This window comes from Triplophysa dalaica, chromosome 22 (assembly GCF_015846415.1).
Source record: "Triplophysa dalaica isolate WHDGS20190420 chromosome 22, ASM1584641v1, whole genome shotgun sequence".
Taxonomy (NCBI): domain Eukaryota; kingdom Metazoa; phylum Chordata; class Actinopteri; order Cypriniformes; family Nemacheilidae; genus Triplophysa; species Triplophysa dalaica.
In genome coordinates this window covers 15,155,072-15,182,289 of record NC_079563.1, presented here as the reverse complement: position 1 = coordinate 15,182,289, position 27,218 = coordinate 15,155,072, and the positions used below count along the sequence as shown (strand labels likewise).

The window sequence follows — 27,218 nt, the reverse complement described above, 5'->3', positions numbered from 1 at the left end:
TTTCTCTATCACAGGGTGAAGGAGGCAGGGAGTGTTGGGAAAAAGAAAAACAAAATATGGATATTTGCCGAAAAGATACAGAGACATCAATAGACAAGCCTCTGTTATCTAATTCAGACCCTAGGGCTGTGTACAACGACAGAAACACGAGGACTTCACAGTGTGATTAGCAGAAAAGAAGCCCACTGTTAATATAAACCATCCTTAGCTTATGAAACCGCCATCCCTGACTGAAAATTCTAAAAGCCTCTTGTTTGTGCTTTACCTAATGTGCCAAACCAAACATAGATCAGCAGCACCTGAGGTCTTATTGTGTCAATGAATGAGGATGATCAAGAATTAGCCTTGTATTTCAAAGTGAATCATTTTGATGTGAATATATCAGAGGCAGCCTGCAGTCTCACCTACAGCGATGACAAACGAGATGTGCAAAATAACCCAAAAATACAATTTAACACTGCAGCTGGGAGATGTGCAAAAAATAGTGAGAATGCGAAATATAGGCAGCCACGCTAGACTAAAACGTGTTGTATGGGTGATGCTGGTCCTCTAAAGCAGATGGCATGATTTAACAGCGTTTTCACAGTTACATGTATGTGCACGCATATCATATGTCATCGGCATGAGATTAAAAATGAGCTGTAGGTAATGGCAATATGCTTTTAAAGTCTTAATGGGAAACCGAACATGAGATTAACAATCTAATCCCTCTAATAAAATTTGTGGTGAAATGGTGTTTTTGAGAAAAAGCAAATGTGTTAAACGTTAAATGTTATAAATGAGGACATTATCACTGTTGATATTTTTTCTTCAATGCACCATTATGAGCAGAGTTGATATTTAACTCTCCTGATCATTTTAAACAGGTCATGACGACAGAACGCTTATGTTTTATTCCCCATCAGTGTAATGTATTAACACCCCAGCGAAAAGATGTTTGGCTAATTATCCATGCTCCACTGAAAAAAACGTTGCTATGGCAACCCGACTAGGTCAGCCAATGGGGGGCTGGGAAGAGGAGAGGCGTGGTGAGGAGTTCTAAAATGGACTCTCACGTTACACACGTAACGTCATTTCTGAATGCAGTGTGGGTGTGATCAAAAAGTACAGCATGTACAAATATTGCTAGAGTTTTGAGTAAAGGGTGGGTGATGTATGTGACAGATGGACTCCAGGTTGTAATGAATTAATTGAATCACACTTGATCACGTGTTATGGCTGTAAGGGAGGTGAGAGGCGAGCTGGAAATGTGTTAACAGGACCTCCATGTTAAATCACAATTTTAGATATTTTGCAGTTATTCATCATAACAATGATGCGTAAACAAACAAACATTTAAGGCAAAGCCACAAATTCCTGAATGCAGATATGAGCAACATAAAAAGCACTTGTCATACAGAGATTTTATTATAGTTCACATTTTAAATGAGCTAATATATTTAAATGAGAATAAAAATCATGCTGACAATAAAAATATTGCTTTATCCCATAAACACTGAAGTTTTATAAAAATATTGAAAAAGCTGTATACAAAAATATCATGATACATTTTAAATAGCTAGTTGTTATGAAGGATGCTACTCTCTATATAACACTGCTGTGCTTTTGCAGGAATGTGCTGTACCAAATGAATCTGATAAAGGACACAACTCAAATCTGAGGATGCTACTTCAATAGCGTATTGTCAAGCTTATTACATCAACAAACCACTTACTTTTTACTACTGCTTCCATCTGTTCATAAAATGCATACAATGTGAAAAAAATCCTGTAAAATACGGAAATGTTCTGTCAGCTGAGGGCGGCCGTACAAGGCAGTTTTTTCCTGTAAAATCACACGTTTTCCTTTTGCATCCTCCGTGATTTTATGGTTTTTCACAAATACATAAAAAGCTGTAAAAAATCAGTAAAATAACAGGTTCTTAGATTATACATGAAATTCTGTTAAATCAAGTTTTTTACACTGTATAGGTAATCCAGCATTACTGTTACAGAACACGGTTTAAAATGATACAGTCAGCTAAAAGTATTAACTCTTTTTGACAGAAATTATATGAATGTTTGTGACAAACAGCTGTCTAGTGTATTTTATATCAGGATGAAGAATGGCTCATCCTGAATGGCTCACGCACAACTAACTGACAGACAACAATCCAACAAGGCAACGTTTTGTTGCCATACAGCACATGTACCATCATATGTTCTTAGTAAATCAACCATGTCACATATTTATACTTTCAAAATTAATATTCACATCATTATCATATTCTCACTAAGAAATGAAATTATGATCCTTTATATTTAAAATATAATATCAGATAAACAAGCTTAGATATGCATAAAGATTTGTTATTAAAAAACAATTAAAATATTAACCTTGAATATGAATCAGATTTATAAAATTCACTCTCAAAAAAGCAATTCAATGCCACTGAAAGAGTAAGTGACATTGAAACCCTCTTGTGGTCAGTTGTGGTACTGCGCGTTCATTGAAACCAACGACAGAAGGTCAGTGCACTTGATGAAAGACTGAATTCAGCTTTTAAACATATCCCTGTTGAAGTTTTTAGCTACGTTATTCTTTATCCTTAAAAAAGCATTTAAATGATAGGTACATGCAGTTACATTCAATCATGCTGAAATAGAAATTCAGCTTATCTTTGGTGTGCTGTACGTGTGCTGTTTATCCAGAATGTTTCTGAGCAACAGGAATGCTCAACTATTAAATACAACACAGTCTGTTTATACCCTCATTGAAATCTGTGCTACATATTTACCTACTTACTTTAGATAATAATGTATAGAAAGGCAATTAATGAAGAACAGGAACAAAATAAACGTGCATCATTAATACATGGTTAAAAGCTTCAAGTAGCAGTGGCTACAGATACATTTATAAACATGGATATAAAAACAGTACCAACACTAGAATACTGATTTGTTAAGGTAAACTGTGGTATATCTGTATGGCACATCAGGAAGTCTTTGGCATCTCGTTTCAATGAACGATGAAGAATAAGAGCAGTTGGTTCTTTGAGGTATCTTCAGATCAACACATATCGCCAGTTTACACTTTGCAGGATGCTTTAGTAATAAAGACCATGTGAGTGACTTCTTATTCACAGGATCTCACCACGGAAAGAGCTCTTGAACGGTACCTTTGAAGTCTAAGAGCTGCCTTTGTATAAAGCACCACATCATATATCATGGATGAGTGCCGAACATTCAGTTGAGGTTCTCCACTAGACAACTGATCAATCCAAATATTTTGGAAAGAATGAAATCCAGTACCAGGACCCTTACAGCGGGCAGGGCTTAAACCATGAAGGTCATTTTGTGTTGTTAAACAAAGATGAGTCCCGCTCACACCAGGAAGTGGGTGTATCCTTCCGCTCCAGTGACGATAACATCCATCCAGATTCTCATGGCCTCTGGAGAAGGAGCAACCATATAATAAACGCGGTCATGCGTCTTCACGCTGAACGTCAGGGAGGGGTTCGGGCTCTGATGAAACAGAAGCACGTGCAGCAGAGAGAGAGGAACGTGAGAAGCTAGATTTACCGACATAATTCTATAAGGTTACGTATTAACGTCTGTATTTGAAAAATCTATATTGCAGTGTGTCACAGCTCACCTTGTGTGCGTTCTTCAGATGGTCGTAGTAGACTTCCTCTATGGCTTGGAAGTATATCACACCTTTCATTTTGGTTTCATGTTTATCTGGAAAAGATATTATTTATTTAATTCTAATCAAATTATTATATCAGTAATATATATATATATATATATATATATATATATATATATATATATTATTAGGGCAGACAGTTGGTCTACACACTCCCATAATTATTAATAGTTCATTACAAAAATAGGTACAGATTGTAAACTATAAATTCTGTACATTAAGGGGCAGTTTCTCAGACTAGGATCAGTTTAAAACAGGTCTAGTCCTTAGTTAAATCAGGAAATTTGAGTAGTTTTAACAAACATTCCTTTACCAAAAACATTACTTGTGTGCATTTTGAGACAGAACAAAAGCACTGATGTATTTTAGATATGTCAGTGCACGCTGTTTTAAGCTGGGACAGCTCTTACATTTATTTTAGTCTTGGACTAGTCTAATCCCTGTCCGGGAAACCACCCCTAGAATAATTATGAGATGTGAATATTAGGGCTGGTGAAAATTGTACTGATGTGGCAACTGCATTGTCTTTCTGGGTATCTCTGAAGGAGGGGGCTCAGTGCTGCCCCCTTGTGGTATAAACTAGTTCCATAAGAAGTCATGGCAGTTTTACTCGTTTGCGGTCATTACCAGCATAATATGCCAGCGTCCTGCGATTGCGGTCAAAGACGAACCAGCGCTTCTTCCAGGTTTTGATTTTTCCACCCATTTTGACCAGGAAGCCCCTGCAGGTCTTCTCAGTGATGGCCAAGTGAAAACACGTCTCAGGATGGTGACCTGCTGCCTCGATGTGACCTCTCAGGTCGAAGTCATCCTTCCTTATGGGCAGGTAACGTGTCAACGGTCGTGTCTGGAGACATGACAGAGAAAAATCTGGTAAATATGCAGCACATTTACCAGTAAATCGGTGTGCATCGGTATATTAGTAAAAGGTGTACAAAGTGAGAGAGGGAATCACGGAAAACCACATTCAAAAACATCTAGAATGAGCGCAAGAAAGTTGAACTGAATGTTTTTTTTTATTCTGCAGATACAAGAACGCATCCTGTGTGAATGAAGCCTATGATATGGGAATAAACAACCATATATATTGACTTCTCAAACTACTTTTTGCTATTTGATGCTTTGTCTGCCAAATAAAAGATCATTTTGACATGGTATTCATTCATTTCAATTTGTGACTAATTTGCAGTTAGCAGATAATGCAGACACTCAATTCAAATCTCGCTCGTCCTCTCCCTCTCTCACCTGAGTTTCCCGCAGCTTCACCTCTCTCTCCACCAGCTTCTGTCGTCTGTTCGTCTCCTCCTGAAGTCTCCTCTCCAACTCCTCCCTTCTCCTCCTCTCGTCTTCAAGTGCCTGTCTCCGCAATTCCATCTCTCGCTCCTATCAGGAATGAAACGTGAATATACTGTATTTCTGAATGATTCTGTAGGAAACTAAGCACATTGATAATCAGATCTACCCTGTGGTCCAATAATCTGTTCTTCTCGGCTTGAGCGTCTCTCAACATTCGCTCCATCTCCTCTATCTTCACCATGTTAGCGGTGCTGGTGCTGCACAGATACACAAAGGATTTTTGCAAAACAGATCACTGATGAATTTCCATGTCAAGTGCGTGAGGTCTTAATATGGGTTGACATAGTAAATTGTATAATTATTTTTGTTGTCCAATAAAATCGGAGTTCAAAGCCCTCCACCTCATTTGGCAAAGTGCTCTGGAGCATCTAAAGGTTCGGCTACTTGGAGACGCCTTGGAATGCAATACAAATTCCACAGACAGGATATGTGTATATTTGGACTTCATAAGTGGAGATTCCTGTCTATTCAACTTCCTAAACATATACACATATAAACGCAATTAAACTCACATTAACCTCACACAACAGAAATGGCGCACAAAATGAAGATAAACACAAACTTGCATGTTATGTTAATACAGTAGCTGCAATGCCATAAGAGACTTTATAAAGCTGCATTTAAGGGATACATGTTCAAGAAAAAATTTATTCACTCTCACCGCATTCAAAAAATGTCACTGACTCTTTCCTGTGTGTAACACAAAAGAAGATATTTGGAGAAATGTAAGTAAATATGGCAAAGTTTTGGTTACCAACATTCCTCAAATATCTTTTGTGTTCTGCAGAAGAAAGAAAGTCATATAGAGATGACACGAGGATGAATGGATGTTACTGTTGCTTTAACAGGTTTTTAAAGTTTTTGTTAACTTGTTAAACATGTTAAGATCTGTAACATTGGAGATGTATAAGTAGCAAATTATCAAAAATACTCACTTAATTTTTTCATAATAATTCTCACCTTGAAATGTTGTCAGGTGAGCAAGCGGAAATGCTGGTTTCCAGGCTTTCTGCGCTGTCCACACTCATTGTGTCAAAGTTGTGTCCGTTATCCATGTACTGGAATGGGTCCAGGTAGACATTTGACTCAGAAACCGCCCTATTGGTCATTTCATTCAATCGCTGCCTCTCTTCATTTAAAAACATCTGACCTGCTGCAGGACCAAAGGGGGTATAACGTTGGATTTTTCTTAATTGAATTTTATACATAATTTATCATTGTTTACGTATGTTATTGCACACAATCACTATCACAAGAAATAAGTCGCCATAAGGATGATGAATTAGTGTTACCCTTGAGCAGGCGGCGGGTGTCTAGGTCACGGGAGGTGGCGGAGAGGGTACGAGGCAGTACACTACCACAGCTTGAGCTCTGAGACAGTGGCATATGAGCCTACAGGATTAAAGTATAAAGAAGGAGATATTTAAGACAGCCTTTTCCACGTGAAAACATCGTCGGCTGCATTTTAACTTTGTTTCAAGTTATTTTAAGATTACACCCAATGTGTATCCGCCACATTTTTTTTTCTGACCTTAGGAGACAGACTGCGATTAAGGGTAGAGTTTAATATCCCGGAACTCTGCCTCTCTCTCTTACGGGAAATGCCGTTGTCAGTCAGCAGAGCTCCACCCTCCTTGTTGCCATGGCTCCGCCTCCTCTCCTCCAAAGAACGAAAGTGCTGAAATATTTAGACAGAGAGTGTAAATATGTTTACTTCTTTTCTCAAACAAACACTGAGGAGCTTGTGGTTACCGTACCTCCTTCATGGACACAGGATTAAGGGGAAAAGCCTGACCACCTGTGAGCTCTGAGTATTTCCTTTCTAGAGACGACAGATTCTCGCGCTCCTGCAGAGAGATTAGTGGAGTAGAACAGATATATTTAAACTTAATACATGGATTTGTAAAATACTTGAAATTGATTGGTCAGTCACATCATCCAGGGCTCAAATAGATAACTTTGCAATAGTGTTCAGCTGACTGTACATTATGCCTTACATATACACAATCATAGATATTATCACTGAAAGCATAAACTCACCCTCTGCAGCATATAAATAAGATTGCTCTTCTCCTTTAAGAAGTTCTCTTTTTCCCGCTGGGCCTGCTGAGTAATCTGAGTTGACTGCTTCTTCAGGGTAAGAAGCCTCTCCTATTATGATGACATATGGCCAAAAGGAAAAATGTAATTATAAAAAAGTCTTTGTATGCTCTTGATAGATCCTGCCGACTACACCAGATGATAAATGTGGTCACATGTAAACGTATGATGGTTAAAAATAAAACGCAAGACTACAAACCTTGCGATTTATGAGTGATCTCTGATATTCAGCGGTCTCCCTGAGGAGTTGCTGGGTCTGCGTCTCCTTTTCTTCATCCTGTCGGCTTTCTTTTTCCAACTGCTGAAACTCCAGATCTTCAAAACGTTTCGTCTCTATTTCCAAAGCTTCGGTGTCCTATCAACACACACAAGATTGATCAACAACACTTAGAATTAGATCACATACTTTATATCACATGCAACTCAAAAGTAAACTAACTAAACAGCCATAATTCAAGGACTTGCAGTAAATGGAAAAGAGACAAGCAAAAATGTGTCTTGCAAAATCTTGGTCACAAGCAAAGTTGAGACACAGAGAAGAAAAGGCCTACCGACAAGAACAAATGCTTTTTCCAGAACTGTTGCAAAGAGGAAAGAAACAACAGGAAGTCTTTGTGAGAGAGTCAATGGAGATCTACAGGACAACATGAAGCAGAATAGTTGGCCGCACAGGTAGGAGCAGGTACGAGGTAGACCGAGGTAACTGACTGACCCTGGAAAGCTGATTGTGGAGGTGCTCCTTCAATGCTTCAGGACAGGTGTCCAACTGGGTCTTCTGTTCTGAGATCAGCTCAGCTAGCCTCTCTATTTTAACTCTTTCAGCCTCCAACATGGCTTTCTCCTACAGCACGGCGGCCAACGTAGTAACGTTTGTGAATGTAAGACAAACAGAGCAGACAAATACAAACACCATGGACAAAGAAAGAGATGGAGAAAGTGCAAGGTTGGGTTAGAGCCAGAAAAAGGTAAAATAGTGAAAAGATGTAAGAAGAAGTAAATGGGTCTCATTTGGAGACACTAGGTATTGTCCTGAAGCTTTGATAAGGTGTAAATATTCATCTGCCACACAATCTGTTGTGTTTACCGTAGTCTGATTGTTCCGAGTGCTTTTCCCCATGTTGCCCATTTTTTCATTGAGTTGTTCCAGCAATTCCTTGTCGCTTTGTAGCTGAGCCAACTCGGCCTCCTGCTCCCCATCCAGAAGAGCTCTCTCCACCTCCATCTGCAGAAAAAGGAGTTCATTGCTTTAAGATTCTAAACGGAGAATAAACAATTCCACTCAAGAGATTAAAGTCGAAGATCAATCAGAGTTATTTACAGGCTGGTAAATAAAGAGAGCTGAAGATAATCATCTAACACACAATACATGTCACAACTATACATATAAAATGCATTCAGCAAACAGACCTCCCTGAGCGACTCGTCCATCTGTGTGTCCAGATCTCTGATCTTCTGCTCCAGTTCCTCGATGTTGTTGAGCATCTGAATTCTTTCCTCCTCTATACGTGTCACTTCCTGTCGCAGCTGCATGTCTTCAGACACCTGTCAGCAAAACACAACACACCTTGAGATCATTCAGATTATATGCAGCACATTTTTCAATATTATTTTACTTAGGGAATACTTTAAAGTCCACTTTCCTAAGGTAAAACATGCGCTGCCAATATTAAAGAAGAAAACGTTCATCACTCCTAGAAGCTTAGTATAGTACAAATGAAAACCTTCTATTGTTATTTTTGTAGCATACTTTATAAACTAAAAAGTGGCCCAGTTTTGTGCCATGTAGTATTGAAATAGTACGCGTATAAGAGCACTAGTAGTACATTGATATTTGTATACTTTCTACATAAAAATGCTTTTAATATACTTGAAACTTGTACTCAATATAATAATTTTATTTAATCAGATGAACCTGAGTAATACTTCTTTTTATTGGTGTAACATACACACAAGAGCTTATCTCTATTTAAATATCTCAAGTAAAATATCATCTGCTATTCTGATATGAGATTGAGCTCTACAGTTCCTCATGAGATCTTTACACAGTCCTGATCGCTATGGATTGTTAACTTGGCAGTTTCCGAGGCCACGAGTTTTCCAATGACAGCACAGAGGAATGCAGCTGATCAACAGATGGAAGACTACAGAGCCGTCTCTGTCTGATACTCTCGTCTGATATAAGCGTATGATCTCCATGACATTACCATTTACCAGAAATATCCTCCAGCGGATAAGCCCATGAATATTCTGCATATGTTTAAAAGTGATTGCGGTCAAGAATACTCACTTTGTGAAAATAAATAATACTTAAAAGGAGAGGAAGAAAGGAAAAAAACTATAAATCTCCATCCCTTAAAGAGACAGTTCACCCAAAATGAAAATTCTGACATCATCTCCTTAATGTGGTTTCAACCAGCCTTTCTTTCTTCTCTTGTTCTTAAAAGAAACACAAAGCTATCATATGCCTCCAGAAGACTTGAAATATATGAATGGAATAATATGAACCACATTTATAATGCCTCAATCGCCGTTCATTGTATTTGCACAAAAAAGGTTATAGCAAAAACTCCCCTTTCCATTCCCGGGACAGACTTTCAGAACAACATGGAGGTAAATGTAAATGACCATAATTATATTTTAAGGCGAACTACTCCTCCGGTTGTATTTCTGAGTGTTTTCCAGCAATTACTGTCTCATGTGTTTTAAGTACATAGACACACAAAATCCACTGGGAATAGAGTCATTTCCTGTTCCTCTCCTATAGCAGGAGAGGCAATAACTGCCCCCGTCTCCTGAGAAAGTCTGTTAAACTCTAACACACCATTTTGTCATTATAGCTATCCAATAGAAAAACACTTCTTCCACACGATCCCCCATGAGCTTGAATTGGCACCTTATTTTTTAAACACAGACGAAGGACTCATTGGTAAAGAGTATGGGTTCAGCATGTTACAATATAAATGGTCAAAGTTCACACTTATGTGACGATTAGAGAAGAGATAAACAGACAGTGTGTTAGGTATAAAGACTCCGAGGCATTCCCAAACTATTTTGCATACTTGAAATCCCAGAGGCCTACATAGTTTCCACTGCCTCATGAACTCTGTCTGGAATACTGAGTACACAGTTGCAGACGGTTTCTTTAGATTAAAAAATGATTACTATAAATGGATCATTAATTATTAAATGCATTCTGTTTTAGAAAGTCCGTACAACAAATATCACAACATATGTGTAATATTTTGCAATTGAGATAATTTATTAATGAAGTGGTAATCCATATTTTGTCTCTATATCGCCATCTCTGTTTGAAACATAAAACTGCTGGTTATTTTACTCTACTTTGGTTGAAGTCAAGCAACATCAAACTGACACATTCCATGAAATCAATCCCACAGCTCAAAGTCTAAATCTTTCTTTTAAGCATGCCATTGTGAATTGAGGTAGAGATGTAGGGAGACTTCCTAAATCATATTACACACCAAAAAATGGTTTGGTTAAAAATGGAAAATTTTGTCATTCTTTATCCTATAGAACACAGAAGAAGATATTTTGAAGAATGTCAATTCACAACAGCGGTACCCATTGACTTGCATTGGTTTTGTGACCATGCAGTAGAAGTGAATGTGTACCACAATGGTTCGGTTACCGTCATTTTTCAAAATATCTTCTTTGTGATAGCAGAAGAAAGAAAAGTTGGTTGGGTGAGTAAACCACGACAGAATTTTCATTTTTGGGTGAACTATACCTTTAATTTCATAAATCATAAGGTTTGTTTATTTTTACTAGTAACGGATTTCTGCTTTTTCACATTAATTTTGCTTTTTTATTTGTTTTGCATTACAGTAATGAATAGTTTGAGTTTTTGATTTAATTCTGATTGTGGGGTAATACATGACATTAAGAATTCTTGTGAAATTCACCCAGCAAGTCATTTTAGTGTATGACATCAGCAATGGTAAAACAGTGTGCAGTCTCACCTTGCGGCGGAGGAGTGGAGATGGTGAAGGTGCTGAGCTCCGCAGGGAGGTGGTGGGCGACTGGGGTCTCGTCTCTCTGTGTCCACTGAGTCTACGATGTCTCTGGGTCAGGATCTCTCCTCGACTCTTCCCCACAAACCCGCTCTCAACAGAAACTCCTGCAGACTCTGAGAACACGGATTCATCATCCGAGACTTGCAGCTTTTCCAGCTCACGATTGATCTTCTGCAAGTCAGACACGGCCGAGACGCCAGAGTCGGTCTCCAGCCGGATGAGATCTGAACGGCCGAACTCAGAGCACAGGCACAGGATGGTCTCCAGACGCTGTCGTTCCTGAAGTGGATTGAAACACAGGTGTCAGAACATCGACCCCTGCCGACTATTATTAAAAACATTTCTGACCATGTCTGCTTACCAGTCTCTCCACCTCCTGTTCTCTCAGTCTCTCATCTCTTTGTCTCTGATGATAATCGTGTAGCTCTTCTTTCCCACTCAGCGAACTGATACTACCCCTCCTCTGCCCCATCCCAGGCCCCAGGCCTCCTTTACCAAACGACATACGCCTTTCTCCAAAGCCCAGGTCCAAACACGGGGCAGAGCCCACAGAACAGAGACTGGCCCTACGAGAGTTACCGGGCACGCTGGCTATCACCGTCACATCTGGGGGTTTCTCCATGGCAGGAAGGCTACGGCGTGGTTTGGTGCTGCGACGGGGTGGCAAAGACAACATAGGAGTGTCTCCTCGATACAGCCTGGGTAGAGAGCGGCTATGACCTCCTAGGCCGTTCAGGGAACCGGTGGAGTATTTCCTCTGGCGGAGCGGTGGCTCCGCCGCTGACTCCCCGTCTCGTGAGAACAGCCTGCGGCCCAAGCGGGGGCTGGAGGGCATGCTGGCTGCCCCACTTGGACCCCGGCGAGATGGAGAGGGAGCGTCGGGCATGTAGGAGGAAGTCGAGCCGTTCCACATGGTGAGGAGCGAGCTGGTAGTGTTGGAGTGGCGCGTATCAGATGAGTGGCAAAGCAACAGGTTATCCTGCGATTGGTGTCGGGTACGGGTTTGGCTCGGGACTGGACTTAAGGGGCGCTCTGATTGGTGGGGGGAGGGGGGCATGCTCAAGCTGCTGGTGGGTGTGTAAGGGGAGGGGACTCTGAGAGAAAGAGGAGGGCGCTCCTGTGGATAGCTGGAAGCAGATTGGGGACTGGGAGGTGGGGATAGGGTGATGTAACCGCGTTCTGCTGTAGCTTTTAAACTTGCTTCCAGAGCCGATTTCCTGCGCTGTAAGCTCTCCATCAACTCCTGAAGCTCTGCCTTCGAGCGAGGGCCACGGATGCTGGACGTGCCCAACGTGCCGCCATTGGAATGAAGCTTTGTTGCGTCTGAAAGAAATGAAAAGTTCATTTGTGTTTCTAAAAATATGGTTTTTATATATTTTTTTAATTTTACAGGAATTTTTTATAATGTGCAGAATACATTCGCATAGATAATGAGTGATGAAAGTTCATCTTTAGCAAATAGTTAAATAAGGTTACTTGCAATACTACTTTATATGTTTTACTAAAATATTGTTGCTGTCCTTCCTAAACCTCAGCTGTACAAAATCGCGGTTTTCTGAGGAAATGGAAAGGAAAAAACATTGTACTTTTAAAATACTGTGTTGTTGACAACCGATTTTTGATTTGGTTAGATATTGGTTAGATTTTTGCAAAACCCTGTGACAAACATAAAGAGTGACTAACAATATTGATTTATGGGAAAAAAATAAAATCCAGAAATATGGAGATACAAGGGTTCAAAAGGACAGCAGTGACATGCAAACTTTAAAGAGACTTGACTTCAGTGAAACACACATTTAAAAAAAAGATGGACAGTTGCTAAAACAGACAAAAGTTCTAAGATCACAGACCATTGATACATGTTGTACTCATACAACCACCTTTTTGTTTTAACAAACTAAATTGCAAAATCTCACAAAATAAATAGAACAATCCCACATGTTCATGCTGTTTTTGGCTTTGCATAGGAAGTCAACGTTCACAAGGGTTTCATCTAAAAATGTTTTCTCATACAAATTGCATCCCACACAAATATGGATGCTTTGAGTTGAAAAGGGAAAAGAACTACTAAAAATGGAAGAAGCGGAGCCAGAACGGGTTTGTAGTTTCTGGCACAGAAGTATAGAAAAAGATGTGGGGTCGGAACTTCATTGGCAACAAAGTTTCAGTTGTGGGTTCTTTGGTGGTTTCCATCAGAACACACGCACACACCCATAACTTACTAGCGGACCACCTGTACTCCAGAATGTTTATCTACATTTTGGGTTGTAAATCATTTTAGCTAAGAGGTTGACCTGGAGCCATATGGATGAGATTTTACGTTGTCATTTATTTACAACGGAGCAAGGTCATTTTGTACAGCTGTGGCTACATGGAGGTTAAGTCGCCGTATTGACTGAAGGCCTCTAAGCCTACACAAGAAATACAGAAAAAGAAAGATAGAAGAAGAGCAGAGGTGGCACATTCCATAAATAAGGTTGACTATGGTTTACAGTTGTTTTTATAGCAGTAGAGACAGAAATATTCAAACTAATGTTGTTTTTTTAAGTTCATAAAAATAAAATTAAATGTTGTCTATGTAATTGTAATGTTTTTCCAGTGTTTTCTGGAAAAAAAAGAAACTTAAATCTATATTCACAAATCCCCCTAACCTTAAAAAACACCAGGTGCCTCCTTTCTCTGGCACTTTGTTTAAAAAATGTTTCCATTTTGTATACTGTTTATTAAAAGTGCCAGGCAATGTTTAAAAGAGACTGAAGAGAAAACATCAATGATGAGATTAATGAGGATATTTACATGTTCAATAAACAAGCAAACAAAAACAAAATGGAACATATGAACAGATGGCACAGATTTGCGCTATTCTTGTGTTTAAAAGACTGAAGAGTAATAATGGAGGGCTTCAATTAGGCTGGAGGCAAGTGACACATTGTTTATAAAAAGACAGCAGAAAGGATTCAAAAGCAAGAGATGAATGGGGGTAGGTGGAGGAAGATCTCGCTCACCCGTTCCAAGGGACATTGGAGTCTTATCCGGCAGCATGTTCTTCATGCGATTCGCCTTTTCTGGGTGGTTGAAACGGAAAAAAGATCTACCCAGACAAAGAGTGTACCCTGAGGAGAACCAAAACACACACACACCGTCATTTTACAATAAAAACATGCTTGAGGTCAAGGCACTGTATGGATATGAAGCATTAATAAAACATGAGTTCAGACATGTAAGCTCAGAATGTCTGATACATATTTATGCCTCAAGCCTTATGATCAAATAAAATAACATAGAACTATTCTAAAGAGGCATGGTAATGAAATTTCCAACACAAAACTTTTCCCTTTTAAAGTCTTCACCCAATAAGACATGAGGAGAGGTAAATGGAAAGAGACCTAGACAGAGTCTGGATTAAGTGGAAAAACAGATCCAGAAACAGCTCAGATTTCAGAACCAATCTGAACTCTCGTCTGCAGTCTACTGAGTGTTTCAGAGGACTTAAATCCACAAGATTGATTTTCCTCTTAAGTCTGGGGTACATCCTCTACCTCTCTCTTAGTCTGTTCTTACACTTTCCTTAAGAGTCTGTCGTGTTTACATAGCAATGCGCACACATTTGTCACCAGACATTAGCCCCCAGACATTAGCTTAATCTGACTTAAACTATATCGTTAAAAAATAAAGGTGCTGCAAAAGGTTCTTCATAGCAACGCTAAAGAAGAACCATTTTTGGTTCCCAAAAGAACCATTCAGTCAAAAGTATTTCAAGAATAATTTATTTTTTTATGTTCCACAATAAAAACCTTTTGTGCAACAGAAAGGTTCTTTGGATGTTAAGGATCCTTCATGGAACCATTCTTCATAAAAAGTTACTCTATGGCATTGTGAAGCACCTTTATATTTAAAGAAAAATGTTGAGATTTTAGCGGCATCTAGTGGTGAGTTTGCAAATTGCAACCAACGGCTCACTCCACACCTCTCTGTTAAAGCACTACAGCGGCTGACATGGGACTAAGATGTCTTCATGTTTTCGCTGCATTCCTGAATGGATAACGTATTTATGAAACACTCTATGTAGAGCAGTTTGTCCGTTTAGGGCTACTGTAGAAACAACATGGCGAATTTCATGTTAGGGGACCCGCCGTGTATGTAGATGGAAGCTCATTCAATAGCTCATTCTATGGTAAAAACTTAACGCTTAATAAAATACACCTCTGAAGACATAGTTATGTACATTAAATTGTATTTCTGTAAATAGATCCTTAAAAAATTATACACTGGACCTTTAAGAGTGTGTCGTTGAAAAATACTCTAATAAATGAAGAAGTAATGATTTTGAACTAAATATAGGTTAGGGCACGTCCATAGTTTTTATAGTTAGATTTTTACAAACAATATAAGTCTTCATTTGAATATCTATGTGTTTGTACGTCTGGTACAGAGTAGAAAATCGAAGAAAATAAATCCATGCCCTCTAAACAGAAAGAATTATGTGATCTGTAAACATCCCATATAAAATCACACAAAGCACAGAAAGCATGTTGTAAGCAGGCAGGGTTTCCTAAAACACACATAAACACAGACATGCGAATCCCTCAGCAGCCCACTCCTACAGTCTGTGGCTGCTTACGAGGACTCTGCGCAGGAGGTGAGGGATCATTTTACGCTGTCTGCGACACAATCCTTCACCATGAGTTCACCATCTCCAGCCACCTGAGAAAGCTCTGGCTTCTCTTTAAAACAACAGTGAAGCAGCGTCGATTGTCCCATGCCGAATTAGAGGCCTAAATGGCGACACCCTTCACCGCTCATCGTCTTCCATCTGGTAATAATTCTAGTTGCAATCTGTTAACTAGCTTAGCGTTTGTTTCATTGTAATTGTAACAGTGTCGTAAGAAGGCGGCAAAGTGAAGTGATATATATCAGCTGAAATGTTATGATAATGATATGTTATCTTGCATGAGCCATATTCTCAAATCTGTTGCGATGTGTCTCTCACACTCTCTCTATCACTGGCAGACACTAACATTCAGACACATGGAGACAGGGCCTTCCTGGCTAACTCACATTATTTGAAGTCTCAAACTGGACACGTACTATATATCTGCGTAATAGTTTAACAGAACCACCTCTACGTAGTTTAATAGCTTGTTTGAGTTCAAAGCTTTGTGAAAAGACTGAAAGTCCATTTTGTTCAAATCTATCTGGGATTTCCAGCTCTACACAGACAGATTCGAGCTTTCTCTGTCTAATGATTTGCAGTTCTTGTCAACCTATCAGCACGAGGCCCCTGCAAAAGTGATAAAGATTGTTTAAAGAGAACGAAAAGGGTTGTGTTTTCAAACTAATAGTAGTTTTACAGCTTTAAGCTCTCTTAAATCTATAAACTTCACCACAAGCCAAACTTTGGCAAAATTATTCGCACCTCTTTTTCCACCAACCCATAAATGAAAACACACAAAGTTATACCACATCTTCACCTTAATAACATTAATGAAAGTCCATCAATCTGGCTGTTTGCTTAACTCTATATTCATTTTAAACAACAGTGGCTGATATATTAACTTTGTTTTGTTGTTGCAACAATGATGACTGTAGTGCTTTGGCAAAAAACACGGTTGCTAGGGCAAATGTTTGTAGGATCAAGCCCACCCTTGATCTCTCAATGAATAGATATTCTGGCAGTTTAATTGTTACATTGCACATTGGTTGTTACATGAACACATTGACTTGGACGTCAGATTTAAAACTGTGCACGCTGAATGACAGACAATGACCACAAGCAGCTTAATAAACACAAAAACGCCATGAGACCAGTGAGGCTGTTTACTCTGTCTTCACCACTAATCCCTTTTTTAAAAGGATTATGGGAAGTAAATATCAGCGGCGCGTTGTCGCGTGCGCAACGCAAACAACCGCACGCGCACTGCATCTCTGTTTAGACAGCATTGATCTGCGTTGGTGTTTGTCAGTCTAAAGTCCCATCCCTATGTCTAAACAATAGTTTTAACTATCTTTGTACAGCTATACATTTACATTTTTAAAAGTAAAAAAAACGCTTCATATTACTTTTTGCGTCCAAGAAAATAGATTTTCTAAGAACGAAGATGTATTAAACTATTCAACAGAGCATCGTAATAGAGCACTTTTAAGTGACTTTTTTGCAAAGTTCAGTTATTTTTTCATAAATAAAAGTCACGCTCACCTTTGTTTAGTTTCTCATTGACGCAGTCGTTGGAGAAGAGTGATGCGCGCTCTGTCTCTCTCTCTATCCGGCCGGTTTTGCATGACAAAGACGCGACAGACGCGATGCTGAGTGCGCTACGAGACCTTGGCCGTGTCTGCGGACACTCCTCCTCTCAGCGGGGACGAGCCTGAATGGAACTTTGGCTGTAGTTTAATCGGGAACGCGCTTAAATAGAACCGATTTTGGCTGATCTGGGACGCGCAAACTTGACTTGAGTCACACTTTTGAAGTACTTCCTACAGATTTGATCGAGTTGATAAAACTTACAAATTGTTATAAAAACAGGATAGAGTCTTAAGTCCCCCTACGACAAATATCTTTAGGTCTGGTAACAATTACCATACCACCTCTTTCACTGGGAGTTATATATGTTAGCCAAAAGAAACAAAATCACTTGATTTTAACCAGCTTTTTTTCCTCACCGTACAGTTCTCTGTAATTTTATGTCGTACAGATGTCTCAAATATTGCATGTTTGTACAGTATAGGACCATATACAACCGATACTGTGGGACAAATTCATCTTTTTAGAATCCCTTAAAAACTCATTTGATTTGCAGCTGCAGAAAGCTTAAAATTTACAAGTGTTGTAATACAGACATATTGGTTAATTTGGCTACGCTTATCGCAGAGCAATCCAAACCAAGCTTGTGTGCATTTTAATACATGGTTTCCACTCGATCTTGCATTATTATTCATGATTGGAGAGCGCATTGGTATATTTTCCATTGTCAAATTCCATCAGTGCAAAGTTGGAAGGAGGGTTGGAGGACGAGAAGACAGACCCTCCCCCTGCCGCCCAGCGGGCACTCTGGTCTTCATCACTCTCAGAACTCCAGTTGCATCATGGGGAGGGGGTGCTGGATCTCTGCCCGGCAACTTTGATTGCTTCCAGACCTCGGCACACTTTTCCCATATCCTCATATTCGTATGCACGTACAACTACACTTAAACTCACGCACAGATACACAAACAGATTCATTTATAATTCCCTGCTAGATAGACTCCAGATGCAAGTTTGTTAGCTCAAAAAGAGAGAGACTGGGGTGTAAAACAAGAAACAGATATCAGCTGTGGAAAACGATGAGTAAATCATAAGCAATTCTCATTCATGCCTGGTGGAGATGCTTGAAACAATGCATAATCTTGGGTAACGTCGGTCTCAAAATACCATTAATATTAGTCTAGCTCTGTTCAACTGGAAGTTACAAAATGTGCATGTGCATACCATTCTACAAGTTCATATAATCTTGAGCAATAAAGTGAAATATAGAAGGATGTGAGATTGAGAGAGAAAATAAGGAGGGGTGTGTGACCAATCAACCATTAAACAACATTCTCTGGAAGTCTAGAGTCACACAGAAAGTATGTGACCTCATGTAACTGATCAGAAACACAGAAAGATAAAGAGGAAAGGAAGAAAACTTGAGGGAAATGTTATTGCTCAAAGTTTAATATTTTCAGGGGACTTAATTGGGTATTTCATTTGAATATAAAAAGAAGTATTGCTTGAGAATTTACATAAGAATTTTAATTACCTTAGCATGAGCTAGAATTTATCGCTGCTTTCTCGCCTGCCCGAGAGGCCATATGACTGACAGGTAAAGCAACCAATCACTTTTTGTTTAGTTCCGCGTCATGTTAAGAGGCGTGGAAATGTCCCCGCAATAACAGACCAGTCTGCATTCACGAACGTGTCAAAAGTTAAAATGATTAGAAGTGTATGCCATGAACCTCGCATACTTTAAGGAATTAAGCGTTTAGCTGATCGTGATGAATTCTTATAGCAACCGTTGTGAACACGACAGTTTACTTCTTAGATCAGAGGGCATCGTGTTTTTTATTCCAGACGGACCGTTAAAGAACGCGACACACACGTCTCCCCGAAATCCTGTGAAATTCAACCAATCAGATGACGACTTTGAATGTGCTGAAGTGTTTCCAGAAAAGTTTGCCTTCTGCGTCAGACGTTTAGCAAACGGCCCCTGGGCATGTCTATGACCCCTAAATGGACAAACTGCTATACAGAGCGAGTTTCATAAAAACATTATCTCCTTCGGCAAAGAAGTGAAAACATGTCGACATCTTAGTTCTGTGTCAGAGCATATGCGCTGTGAAGGGAGGAGGGATGGAGTAAGCCACTGGATGCCAGATGTGACCCTGCCGCTAGATGCCGCTAAATTCCATACACTGGACCTTTAATGAGAAATATTCGAGTGCATACTGAATTGTTTTTATTTAGGAGTTGATTTTTGTGTCATTTAATCAATTAGGACAAATGTTGTTATTGCATCCTATAGGATGTTTGGAGACGGTGAAGCAATGACAAACTCAAAGCACAAGGAGAAGAGAGGAAAGAGAGTAGGCGAGAGATGTTGTTCTTGTGGTGTGTCAGGCCAAAGTCATCAGTGTACAGGAAGTCATTCATTGCTGTTGTTTGTTGTGCTTTCTCTCAGCGCCTGTGAGCAAACAAGGTTAGATCCACAGAACCTGCTGAGTGGCCGAATAATGCATGCCAACATCAAATAGTTGACCTCCTATATGACCTCTGAACAGCTTTAGACATGAAAGATTGATTTTCTTTTTTCAACAGATACGTTTGTAAGATACTGTGTGTGTGTTACCATGTGTAAGCTTTGTGGGCTGGCTGATGTTAATTCCATCCAGACTGCAGATATTTTTACAGGGGTGTAAAGTAATGACTCCATCTCTGTTAGTGTTGACACAGTGGTGCGGCTGGATCCCTGGATAATTCTGGAGTTACTCTGCATCCACATAGTCAATATAATTTAGTGTAATGCAGTAATGAAATGTACCACTTCCATTCAGCATGAAGGCTGCACTAATGTAAAAGGAAAGAAACTCTGGAAACCCCCACATTAAATATTTAATATTACAGTCAGCAGGTGGTCAGGGGGCCCATATTCACACTAAAGCTTAGTTCATGGGCTCAGTTTTGGATTGTATTATTCTGATCTTGCTGAAGGAATATGCTGAGCATATTTAGCAAATCTGGCGTGTTTTAAAGGTATATACGCAGAAAGGTTACCATAAGGGTAAAGGTGACACACCCCTCATGGCAGAGTCATATATTTTCATAATTTTGCATAAATTAGTTTAAACCTATGAGCAGCCAAGAGCATTCTGTGGAACCAGTAAACATATGTAAATTAATGAGGACTGCATTTGCATGTATGCATGCTTTTTTGGCTCACAGTATTTGCAACAAATATAATCTCAAATAAAATTCACTTCTAACAACTCTTATATCCATTTTATATCAGAACATTTAAATTAACTTTTAAGTCAAACTTACCCTTAGTTAGTGGTATTAAAGTAATGGGAAAACTGCCCAATCTGATCTGATGTGGTGTATACCCAAACACCTTTAGGCCACCCACAGTGTCAATCACATCCAAAAGGGATTCCTGAGAATGATAGCAGGGATTTCAATGCATACAAAGAAATGAGACAAAAAGCAACTTCACTATTCCCACTTGAAACCAACTGATCTTAACATTAGATTTAGTGGGTGTATTGTGTCGGTTTCCCTCAAGTTCACACAGGTGTCTTACTAGCAGAGTAACCACAGATGTTCAACTATAGACACAGTCCGTTGCATTTGGCAGTCACAAGCACAAAATAAATACATATTGTTTACAATCTGAACAACATATCTATTGTATCATCATTTGGTGTGGTTTAAGTGTCTAAAAGACCGGGGCAGCTGTACACATCTGCAATTTATATTATAGAGGCACTCAATGGACTCTTAGATAGAGCTGTAGTAAAATAACCTTTCTCAGACATGGTAAAGTAATTATGTTTTGTAGTCGCAAAAGCCGTTTTTATAGCTCTTTAAATGCAACCAACTCCATATGTTGTAAAATAAGTTTAGTTCTTCCAACATTGGCTCTGATTAAGTTTCATTCATACGTGCGCACAGACACATACAATACAAGACAATATCAAGGTCGAAGACTAGACATATAGAGGATTGAAATTGCATTACTCTCAGACCCATGGTGCATGCAAATAACACTTAAACCGAAAAAAATATATATTTAAAAGATACAGATAAATACAGATTATATATATATATATATATATTTATGTAAAATATAACTTAATATGTTCTGGAGAAGAAGACGAGAATGAAAGATTGTGGTGAAATGTTTTTCTAGGATATTCTAGGACAAACAGAAAAGGGACACCGTGGGGGAAAGAGGCCTGGCTGAGAGGCCTTAATATAAATTTTCATGACGGAAAACAAATAATTGTGGAGAGAACCATGGTCATATGTTAAGGACGGAGTTTCAGCCAAAAAAATCCACTGGAACCCTTGAAATCAAGGCCAATTAGAATTGCACCAACTGATTACTTTAAACACGATGCAAAGAATTATGGGTAGGACTTTTTCTATGAAAAGCAAGAAGTGGCTCTAGGTATTCTTTAACACTTATATATGAAATTATATAAGTAAATGGTCTAAGTGACGCTCTGTGTGCCAGAATCGGGTTAATAAAGCATAAACGCTGCCGTTAAAGGCACTACTGAATTCTATCTGTTAACATGAGTAGCTTAAAACCAGACGTGCTTCATGCACTAATAATAAAGGCTACAAACCTATCCAGAATCAGATTCCCCTAAAACCCTAATGTTTATCTAGGTCACCATATAACCATAACAAAAAAAGTGTAGACACAGCAGATATGATGTGGGATATTTAATGTACAAAAGCCGTCAGCCTTGTTCTCCAGTTGGCTGGATTTCTGGGTGTTTCCTTTGGCTCCTTTGGGAGGAAGTGAGGATCAGAAACAGCTGAAAGCACTTGACTCCTTCTTGTCTCCGAGTTTCTCAAAGTGAGGTCATTGGGCTGGTCCTATTCTTCTAAATAACATGAAATGCCAAAAGAAACGTATTTTCTTAGATCAGCTTAACAAGAGCGAGCTAAATGGGGTCATCATGTTGAAGAAAAAGCGCATCAACCATGTTTTACGTCATCTGTGCATGTGACTACAAACTTGATTTGTTCAAGAGCAGTATAGAGCGTGAGTTTGTGCATTATTTGGGGGTTATCTCGAAATCTTTTTCCATAAAACTGAAAGTTCATTGTTCATTTCAGGCTGTTTTATGGAAAGCTATACATCTACAAAAACAAAACCCGGCAATATTTATTTCTAATAAAATCTTAGTAGAAATCAATTTAAGGTCATCAAACACACCCATCTATTTTGTTGCAGATTAGCTTTGGGAAAAAATGTGCGATGATGTAAATCTTTCTGACCATGTCTGCTAGTTTCTACAGGACTGCTTTCCCACAAGACCTACAGTCAATTAACTGTATCATTTAATAATAGCCCAATTGGTGCCAAGGGATACAATTAAGTACAATTTATCAATTTTATCACAGTAATCTCTTGGATTTTAGGAATTTCCTGCTGTGAGATCAGCTAAGAAGTAGACTTGCCCATGTTTGATGGGTTCACCTCACTCTCACACACTTTCAATTGACCAAACTTTGAAATCAATTGAAGTCCATATAAATGTTTTAAATAGTGAATTATGTCCATTACAAATCGAACCTTGAAAGATCTCAAGGAAAAATGTGTCCCCATATTTCTGTCATTGAAATACTCAACCTCACGTTGAACCTGTATAAAGTTCTGCAAAACATCTCATGTTGTGTTCAACTTCAACATAACAAAAAATGATAAAAGACATTCTACTATAGTAGTCAATGGTGCACCAGAAATCTCAGTTGCTAACATTCTTCCAAATATCTTTCATTGTGTTCAGCCAAACTTAGAAATGTATAGGTTGGAACAATCTTAGGGTGAGTAATTCAAGACAGAATTTACATTTTTGGTGAACTATCCATTTCATTTCAGATTTACATGTATGTCTGGAGAGCTTGAAAGCAACTTTGTATATCGTAACCTGTGAGTCATATTAATAGCTATTAAATACATTTTTATAAATTGAAAATCAACTACAAGCATTGATATCAAACTAAAGCCAAGCCAAGGCTGCGATTTATTTATACACAAAGAAATAGCGCCATCTTCCGGATGTAGATTATCACATACGCGTACATGGTTACATGTATTCATCTGTCCAGATTTTTCGGTGAAATGATGATCTGATAACTAAAATAATAATCTGATATTAAATAAAATAATAATAGGGAAGAACTTTTTGTCATGCAACCGAATTGGATAAAATTTGATTAAAAAAAAGAGGGAGTGAGAGGGAATGGAGAATGATGATTGACAGGACGGAATAATGATTGACAGGACAGAATGATCAGGCTCCTCCTAGATGTACTTTGAGAACTTATTTTATTCACGTAGATCACATAAAAATGAGTACGTTCACTTTAGCCAGTCCACTTTTTCAGTCAAAATTTATATAAAAAAAAAGCACAAGGTAATGTCATTTACAATATTATTTTGTTGAAAATTACATTTTATACTCTTATCTTAAAGGTCAGTGAGAATATATAAAGAACTGAAATAACTTAAAACAACACAATACTTAAAACAGAACCGTTTCTGCATCAAAAGTGAGTTGAGTTTTAAATACCTAAGGTTCAACCAGTTGGTTTGATTGAATATTCTTCTAAACACCAGCATCATTCTTCATTCTGCTACTGTAAATCAGGAGTTAATGCTGAAATCTGGTTATTATGATTATTCAGCACCAATCAAATTATTCAAATTACGATCAATCACCTGAAGCCATTAACCTGTGAGAGCTCAGGCGTGGGAGACACATATTTTTCTGTGATATGAAATCTCTGAGTTGCAGTGTATTCAAGCTCAATACCATCTGTTTCCAGATGTGACTCAGGTATACCAGGAGCAAGTTCATTTCTTTCAATATCTTCACCATTAGCTGCTTCTGTGATCATAGATGAGAACAAAGTTATGATGCCAAACGTTGGTGTTGGTGATCTTGATTCACTGTTGGTGAAAACTGATGGTGTGCCAGATAAAGATGAATCACTTATAATCAGGCATGTATTAGATATAGTGTGTTCTGCTGATGCAGGTGGTGTGACATCATTCTCAATAGGTGCCTCAAGGTCTGTTGCTTTGATTGACGCTTTGTGAACTTCTGTATGTACAGATTCCAAACCATTAAGCCTGGGCTCATCATGTCCTTGTCTTTGAAGTAGTGAAATTTCTGCCAAAATGAATTAAAGGAAGAAATGAATGCAAAGGAGTTGAGTATGTTTATTCGTAGGAAATTGTTGATTGATTGATTTACCAGTTCTGTTTGTACATCTTTTGTTTCCTATTTTTACTTCTGGATGGGTTTGCACTGGTTGTTCACCTGCAAGGGAAAATAGTGTGCAGAATGGAAAGACAGGGATGTTGTGTTGTAATGTATTCTTGAGCATGTAATGTATTCTATATATATATATATATATATATATATATACCTGTATATACACTCACCTAAATGATTATTAGGAACACCATACTAATACTGTGTTTGACCCCCTTTCGCCTTCAGAACTGCCTTAATTCTACGTGGCATTGATTCAACAAGGTGCTGAAAGCATTCTTTAATAATGTTGGCCCATATTGATAGGATAGCATCTTGCAGTTGATGGAGATTTGTGGGATGCACGAAGCTCCCGTTCCACCACATCCCAAAGATGCTCTATTGGGTTGAGATCTGGTGACTGTGGGGGCCATTTTAGTACAGTGAACTTATTGTCATGTTCAAGAAACCAATTTGAAATGATTTGAGCTTTGTGACATGGTGCATTATCCTGCTGGAAGTAGCCATCAGAGGATGTGTACATGGTGGTCATAAAGGGATGGACATGGTCAGAAACAATGCTCAGGTAGGCCGTGGCATTTAAACGATGCCCAATTGGCACTAAGGGGCCTGAAGTGTGCCAAGCAAACATCCCCCACACCATTACATCACCACCATAATTGCATTAATGAGAAATTGAACAGGTGTTCCTAATAATCCTTTAGGTGAGTGTATATAACAATGAGGTACACAAAGGAGACATTTTATTTAACATATATTTTAAATTTGACAGAGTAATAAAGAAAAAGCAGCCAATGACATATTTTGTTTTTTTTCTATCTTTCTAAAATGTGAAGAAAAAATATATATTGTTAAAATAAATAATTATCAATATCAAAAATAATTTAGCAAAATGCAAATTGAAGTTTTTGATTTACCTCTCATTCTAAAGCATCGTGACAGAGCTACAGATACAGTGATTACAAATATGAAGACAGATGCAGCCGTCCCCCACCACGACCTCCTGCAGTCATATTCACCATCATCTAAACCAAAAAGTGACGTCAATTTCATCCATTTACATCCTTATCCATTTTCGGCATGAAATAATGCACATATAAATGTATTTAATCTTACCAAATACACGAACTGTAACATTAACCGGGGTCTGGACCTGGTGTCTCATTTGGAAACCGTAGAATGTGCATATGTAAACACCAGAGTGCCCCAACCTCTCTGGGTTTAGCAGATGAAGGGAACCATTACCCAGGTGAGCTTGATCGATGTCTAGCTCGGCTTTACTTTCCCACAAGTTAGCAATCCGATGAGTCCTGCTGTCGTAGTTAAAGATGACGATGGACTCTGTGCTTCTGATGAAGGTCCATGTAAGGGAAAAATTGTGGCGAGGTTGAGGCACCATGCAGGGAACAATGAGTCCAGCACCTTCCTCACCTAGTAACTCATCTAGAAGATTGAAATATTGTAAGGAATGAATTCATAACCCTAAAACCACACAGAAATAAAATGTTTTCTCGTTACCTTGGTGTTTCAGTGATGCGGTCCAGAGCTGCGCTCCATCCGCTGAGACAACAGAGCAGACGTATGTGTGATCAGAGATGTTGCCAGTCATGCTGATGGTGCTTTCGACGGTGAACAGACCCTTGGTGTCTGATGTTTTACGAGTAAAGTTCTGGAAGCTACCGATAGCACTAGGGGGTTCAGTGACCCAGGTGATCTCAGGAGCAGGATAGATGTTCTGGGACAGACAGGTGACCCTGTCCTCAACCATCTCAAGCTTCACAAACTGAATTAGGGCTAAAATGACAAAAAATGCGCATATGAAATTTTCCAAAAGTTTTTTGCTTTTTTGCTTTTTTTAAAATCAGATAACATCAGTAGCCCAAGCATACTCAAGAAATATAGTGAGCGTGCCCCTCTACTGACCTTTCACCCCTAGGTTAACAATTGTCTCCTGGTTTCCCTTCCGGGTGCTGGTGTAGCACTTATAGCGCCCCTGGTCCAGGACTTTAACTTTTCTCAGTACCAGCGATGCATTTCCCTGCGCGATCTGAGAATTAAAAAGACTTGTCCGACCGCTGAAGTGCTTGTTCTGAAGTCCGTACTGGTCTTTATTGTAGTAGTAACTGTGGACTGGGATCTGTTGCTTGTACCAGTGGATGACCACGGCCCCTGTGGGCCTGAAACTGCAGGGTAACACACAGTCTTCGAAGAACAGACATGTAACGTGTGCATCTAAGTTGAGACCACCACAGAAAAAAATGTTAGAAATGAACTCGATTCATGATTTCAAAGCCAGATGGATAAATTATTCTATGTTATTATTCAAACGTGTTTATGACCAGTTTATAAAACACTCACATAAAGGGACAGTTCACCTCAAAATGAAAACTCTGAAATTATTTATTCACCCTCGTGTCATTTTAAACCTGTATGACTTTCTTTCTTCTGGAGAACACAAAAGAAGATATTGAAGAATGTTGGTAACGGAAATCTGTTGTTCACCATTGAGTA

General features: G+C 38.9%; 2 protein-coding genes across 4 annotated transcripts; both read right to left on the bottom strand.

The window, feature by feature from the left end:
* Positions 1–1,839: 1,839 nt before the first annotated feature.
* Positions 1,840–17,507, bottom strand: phldb2a (pleckstrin homology-like domain, family B, member 2a). 3 transcript variants are annotated; one of them, XM_056737173.1, is made up of 18 exons: positions 17,374–17,507; positions 14,183–14,290; positions 11,539–12,500; positions 11,124–11,456; positions 8,551–8,685; positions 8,228–8,365; positions 7,856–7,984; positions 7,343–7,498; positions 7,084–7,194; positions 6,801–6,890; positions 6,575–6,721; positions 6,336–6,435; positions 6,004–6,196; positions 5,150–5,240; positions 4,933–5,070; positions 4,315–4,534; positions 3,634–3,719; positions 1,840–3,503 (listed from the first exon to the last, which is right to left on the bottom strand). In XM_056737173.1, the coding sequence occupies exons 2-18, from the start codon at positions 14,226–14,228 to the stop codon at positions 3,363–3,365; spliced, it is 3,216 nt and encodes a 1,071-aa protein (XP_056593151.1). In that variant the 5' UTR covers positions 14,229–14,290; positions 17,374–17,507; the 3' UTR covers positions 1,840–3,362. The 3 variants fall into 3 exon arrangements, with proteins under 3 accessions (XP_056593151.1, XP_056593153.1, XP_056593152.1); XM_056737175.1 differs by having other exon boundaries at positions 4,954–5,070; XM_056737174.1 differs by having other exon boundaries at positions 6,004–6,193.
* Positions 17,508–23,870: 6,363 nt separating this feature from the next.
* On the bottom strand, positions 23,871–26,985 carry LOC130411441 (uncharacterized; the record flags this gene model as incomplete). The annotated part of the gene is made up of 6 exons (XM_056736060.1): positions 23,871–24,602; positions 24,687–24,752; positions 25,625–25,732; positions 25,824–26,150; positions 26,226–26,501; positions 26,631–26,985. Coding segments are annotated over 6 exons (1,590 nt in total), but the record flags the coding sequence as incomplete, so codon positions are not given.
* Between the last annotated feature and the right edge of the window lie 233 nt (positions 26,986–27,218).

Excerpts from the sequence above, each read along its gene's own strand:
- phldb2a (XM_056737173.1), bottom strand. The coding sequence starts at position 14,228 with ATGAAGAACATGCTGCCGGATAAGACTCCAATGTCCCTTGGAACGG. Across the intron at positions 6,891-7,083 it reads TTATTTATATGCTGCAGAGG|GAGCGCGAGAATCTGTCGTC; the intron begins GTGAGTTTATGC and ends ATCTCTCTGCAG. Across the intron at positions 3,720-4,314 it reads GACGCTGGCATATTATGCTG|ATAAACATGAAACCAAAATG; the intron begins GTAATGACCGCA and ends TATCTTTTCCAG.